This window comes from Microtus ochrogaster, linkage group LG8, assembly GCF_000317375.1.
Source record: "Microtus ochrogaster isolate Prairie Vole_2 linkage group LG8, MicOch1.0, whole genome shotgun sequence".
Taxonomy (NCBI): domain Eukaryota; kingdom Metazoa; phylum Chordata; class Mammalia; order Rodentia; family Cricetidae; genus Microtus; species Microtus ochrogaster.
In genome coordinates this window covers 26,409,854-26,415,697 of record NC_022033.1, presented here as the reverse complement: position 1 = coordinate 26,415,697, position 5,844 = coordinate 26,409,854, and the positions used below count along the sequence as shown (strand labels likewise).

Here is a 5,844-nt window from a genome sequence, read left to right as displayed (position 1 = left end):
GCTTCTGTGGGGAAAACCTCAGGGTAGTGGGAATTTAAAACAGCAGGGGACTGAGGAGTGAAATGTGAATGAAAGAGAGAGGGAGAGAGAGAGAGAGAAAAGGAGAGAGAGGGGAGAAAACGAGGGAGAGAGAAAATACACATTGTAAACCAGGCATGGCAGTACATACAGGAGAAAACGAGGGAGAGAGAAAATACACATTGTAAACCAGGCATGGCAGTACATACAGGAGAAAACGAGGGAGAGAGAAAATACACATTGTAAACCAGGCATGGCAGTACATACAGGAAGCTGAAGAAAGAGGACTGCAGTAAGGCCAATCAGGACAGGAGCAGTAAAGCCCAGTCTCAATAAATAAATACACATACATACAGGGAAGGAGGGAGGGGAAAGATACACTGATTATTTAAGAAAATCTGAGGAGTCAGCAGGAGGAGTGATTATGATCAAAATACATGAATAAAAAAGTTTAAAAAAAAAAAGATAGCAGGAATCACTTCTCAGCCTTCTATCTAAAATCAGCTGAAGACCCTGACCCTGACCCCTAGAATTAAAAGCTTGCACCCAAGGCAAAACACATTTCAGAAGACCGGACACTCTTGAAATACAGAATTTTATTTAGAAACTGTTTAAAGTAGAAAAAAACCCTGTCAAGAAAGACCAGGTGGAAAAATGGGTTCCCAATAAAATGGAATTTGGGGGCAACAGAAGTCTAAAAGGCCACAAAGGAGAAATAGCACCACTGTCATCTGAACAATGGCTACTTACTTGCATTTTTTTTTTTTTGGCATTGTTAATCACTAAATTGGATTTTCCTCTGAATTCCACACAGAGCATGCACTACATAACAATCTGTCATAAAATACCTGTTTTCTACACACAGCATAAGACAAGCTACCACCAGAAACAAACCAACACAAACACATCAGGAGCTGAACAACCTCAGTAGTGGGTAACACACATTTTGCAGAATTCTGCCAAACGAACTGAATAGGTCATGGGCAAAGCAAATGAGGGAGAATTAAGGAATGAAAGTATTTTAAATATTAATATTTCAGTCATGGTACTGTATATTCTAAAAAAAAAAAAACATTTTAACATTTAGTAACACACTAGAGAATTTTATCTCCAAAGAGATTAGTGCACTGGCAAAGTATTTGGGTGACAATGGAGAGCTGTGGACAGCAGACACCAAACACCCCAGCCTCACAGAGCCCAAGGTGACACTGGCCTTCACTGATCACTCCTTTGCCAGAGGTCCAGAAAGAACTTGCAGCATGCGATCACCAGCCTGCTGTATTTACAATGCTCAGCAGCAAACTTAGGAGCCAGAGGCGTCCCCAGAGGTCAAGGGGAGCAGAGAAGAGAACGTGGTAAATGTAAACTTAGAAGACAGTACAATGGGACTAGGTGCCCATTCAAATCCCAGAGATATGGGCAGGTCCCAGAATCACAATACACAGGAACTTGGGGGACTGTTTGAAAATCCTCAGAGGAAAGCTCAGCAAAAGCTGAGCTCTGTCTCAGGCACTGCAGGGCTGAGACGCCCTCTATTCACCCAAGCTACCATGTTGTTTATATATTTTATAGTAGGGATGCAACTGGTCAATGACACCTAATGGCTTTACATAACAACTTTTCAAACTTTCCTTCTGGGCCAAAGACTACATCTATGAGATGTAGTCTGGAAAGGCCTGTATCAGCAGGTTCCAAAGGGTCTAAAGTCTGGTCTTCCTTCCCAGACACAACATAGGACACACAAAATCTCCTGTCATGTTACATTTTATATTTTGAAATATGGAAGCATATTTTAAATACTCTTAAGGCATTATTTATTAAAACGTTCTCTGCCAGAATTTCACTTAAAATTCATATCAGTCTTTACATTTCTCTGAGTATTTGTAATACAAAACCCCCTTCTCCATCAGTCAGTGTGACCAGCATCCACATGAAGAGCCCCATGGTTGGCCTCTCTGTCCCCTAGTGAACCAACTAGATGTTAATACTGCTCTGCTACAAGGCAACAGCTCCTAACTCAAACTCATCGGAAAGAGACTTCTGCAAAGTGCACTTTGAAGAAGAGGTACTTTTTGCTTATGAAAAGAAACCAGTGAATTCTCTAAGAATAACAAAAGGGTGTATTTAACAGTTAAGCACATGATTTGGAGTGAAGAATTCGGATGTTGCTCTGCTGGTCCAGGCTGCTTAATACTCTTCTTGTTCCTCCTGTGGGCCCCCTTCATCAGGTATCACAAAGCCTTCCTGAAATGGGAAATGAAAGTTGGGGAAAGCTGTTAGTCAATACTGAATGCCAGTTCCTCCTTCTACTCATTGACCTCACAATTTAAGCCTCTCCATGTCGGTAGTTCTTCTTGTCTCCCACACATCTGGCACTTCAACACATAAACCAGGGATATATAATTTATAATAATTTATAATATATACTATTATATTTTTTTAGACAATGGCATCATTTCATTTTTTTTGTTTTGATTTTTGATATAAGGTCTCCCTATGTAGCCTTGCCTAGCCTGCAGCTTGCTTAAATATAGACCAAGCTGGCTTCAAAATCAAATTGTTCTACCTTTCCCTCCTGAGTTCCACATTTAAATGTGTCTATCACACCCAACAATAGCACCATTTCTTAATGCCAAAAACTACACACAAATTCATCCTCAAAGCATTAGGATAATGAATATTTATGTGTCTAAATATATCTTTAAAATGTGCATTCCCTCAAAAGTCTTTAACTCCAAGTTCACTACTACAGAGAATGAGACCCTGCCTCAAAAAATTTCTGTCAAAGCTCCATTGACAGAGCACTTAATTCTACACAAGACAAAAGTGGATTCAATCCCAAGTTGCATAACAAAACAAAGGCAAATTTAATGACATTTAAGCAGGTAGAACAGCACACACACACAAAATTCCAAAATTCAGGACACACAAACAGGAGTTCAAAGTCATCCTTAGCTATGTAGTGAGTTCAAGTCTAAGCAAGGTTATGAAACCCTTGATTTAATCAAAAACAAAAAACCTGAAGATGACTATCAAGTTCAGTATCCTAACTGGGTGTGGTGGTTCACACCTGTATTTCTAGCACTTCAAGAGGTTGAGGCAGGAGGACTGCTAAATTACAGTACAAAATGGCCACACTGCTCTACCGTAAAAACACACCTTGACTTTTCTTTTTAACTAAATCTCTATAACTTAAAGTAGTTAAGATGTACTTTCCCTAAAAAACCAAAGACTTATTTAATCATCTAGCTTCACATTTCACTACTGAACATGATGCAAACGTTAACGATTTATTGGAGAAATTAGCAGCTTCTCAGTCATTTGTCTTAATCCTTCAAAATTCCAACAGTATGTTTAGAAAACTACTAGTTAATTTGTATAGTATTACACAGACCTTGTGAGGTATGTGCAATTACAAATACTGTTAAACAGTAGGTATGGCCGGGTATCATATCCTAAATTCAGGAGGAAGAAAAGCAGTCTTCTCTGATGAATATGTCATGATTAAAAGCTATGTAATAAAGATGGATCCAAAGAAAATCACACAGGGAGTCAGGCAAGCTCCTGGGAGGAAGGTGCAAAGACATACCCTGGCAGCTATGAGTGCAAACATCAAGGACCAAGGACATGCCTGGGGTCCTGATAATGGCCAACAACAACACATCCAGCTGGAGTGGTCAAACTGCAAGGATGGGATGGCCAATAAACTACAGAAGTGGACAAGCCAGCCATTTCTGTAGTTGATTGCTTCCCTAAGCAAAGACACAGGGATGTCAAGAAGCTAGCTACTAGGTAAGATGCTCTTTGGTTGACTTGGAGAAAATCAAAAATGAAATTTTCTGGTGAACCCTACCCTGGAACAGAGGTACCAGCACAAAATGAGCTGAAATCAACAATGTTAAACTTTTTCTTAGTTGACAGAATGGAAAGAAAATATCTCAAAGTAAACACATACATCTGTGGCATAAAGAATATCTACAATCCTCTGCAGTACAGGGTCATTTTCCCCCTCATTCTCCTGGCAAATCAATTCAATGTTCCTTAGCTTTCCAAAGTAGAAGTCTCTCTCTTTCTCCAAGTCTTCAACAGTAAGCTTCAAAACTTTGACCTGTAAAAGATATTGAAAACAGTAAGCATTGAAACAGCAAGCATTGATGTACTAACATAATATCAAACCCAAAAAATGATGTGTCCTTTGACCAAAATAAAACATAAGCAAAAATCCAGTTCAGTTTAATTTTCTTCAGTCTCAGATATATAATGTACACTAGTTCACAGTAATCTTGACTATGAGTTCTCAAGAAAGGGAAGACTATAAGACTACACCTTAAAGCTAGGCATGATGGCATATGCCTTGAATACCAGCATTCAGGAGGCAGAGGCAGGTTGATCTCTGTGAATAAGACCAGCCTGGTCCACACAGTGAGTTCTAGAACAGCCAGGGCTACACAGATAAACCCTGCCTCAAAAGAGGGAGGGAGGGAGGGAGGGAGGGAGGGAGGGAGGGAGGGAGGGAGGGAGGGCTATACCTTAAATTATTAGAAAGCTTTTCACTGAGATGGGATCAAAAATGGAAAAGTTAAGGCTGACTGAGATGGGAGTAGAACCCACAACCCAGCTTAGCAAAACGACCAACAATCATCACTATGTCCTTACCAGAAGAATGGTCAATTTAGTCCAAGACTTGCCGCATATATCATTCAAAACATTAGGTGGCCCTAAGCCCCTGTAAGTCCCACTAGAGGGCTTTGGTTTCCACAAATAAGCTACTGAGAAATTAAATTAAGAAATAAATCTTGCCAGGCATGGTGACATATACCTTTAACCCCAGCACTCAGGATGTAGAGGCAGTTGGATCTCTGAGTTCAAGGCCAGTTTGATCCATATGAGTTAGTTCCAGGCCAACAAGAACTATATTCTGAGACCCTGTCTCTAATAATAATAATAATAATAATAACAACAACAACAACAACAAATTTCGTGGCTCAAGAGATGGGTCACTGGCTAGTACTGCTCTTACAAAGGGCATAGGCTTAGTTCCCAGAAACAACGTGGTAGCTCACAACAACCTGTAACTCCAATTCCAGGGAACAGTATGTGGCACTTCTGGCCTCCAGGAGCTCCTGCATGCAGGTGGTGAACAGAAACTCACACAGGCACACACAAATCTGGTGTGAGACTACAGCGGATTTGACAACACATATCAACAGATTTTTTTTTTTAAGTACAAATCCTGGCAGAGTTTGACACACAGCTGTAATCCCAGAATTTAGGAGTCAGGAAAGATGGTGTCAAGTTCCAAGACAATTTAGGCCACACATAAGACACTCAAAAGACTTTGAGTAACTATCTCCATGATGACTTAAGGTGGGATCCCTGCAAACCAACCAAGGATGAGTAAGTACTACAAAGTAATCGACACAGAATACAGTGCTGCTCTCTGCCTAACCAACCTATCTGCTTCATGTCTCCCATTTATCTAGGGCTACAAATTCAAATGCTTTCAGGGAGGCCACCAGACAGAACATGTAACTGAATGGGGTTTGGACTTTGGCAACCTGAGAAAAGCATACAGTCCTTCATATTAACTTTTTTTAAAAAAAACTTATTCGGGTCAAGAGCCAGGTATATTGGTTCACACCTATAAATCCAGCATTTAGAAGGTGAGGTCTGGACAAACCAGAAACTAGCAAAAACAAAAAGGGATTTTAAAAAAAGAGAGAGGGGGGGGCTGGAGAGATGGCTCAGAGGTTAAGAGCACTGACTGCTCTTCCAGAGGTCCTGAGTTCAATTCCCAGCAACCACATGGTGGCTTACAACCATCTG

General features: G+C 40.4%; 1 protein-coding gene across 2 annotated transcripts in view; it reads right to left on the bottom strand.

Annotated features, from left to right (window-relative positions):
• Nucleotides 1-595: 595 nt before the first annotated feature.
• Mapre1 (microtubule associated protein RP/EB family member 1) overlaps nt 596-5,844 on the bottom strand; it is a 26,824-nt gene continuing 21,575 nt past the window's right edge. For both annotated transcript variants that reach the window (XM_005363237.1, XM_013352252.2), the window contains exons 6-7: nt 3,974-4,126; nt 596-2,262 (exon numbers count right to left, since the gene is read on the bottom strand). In XM_005363237.1, coding sequence (XP_005363294.1) covers nt 2,206-2,262; nt 3,974-4,126 — 210 coding nt within the window. In that variant the 3' untranslated portion in view covers nt 596-2,205. The remainder of the gene's footprint in view (nt 2,263-3,973; nt 4,127-5,844) is intronic.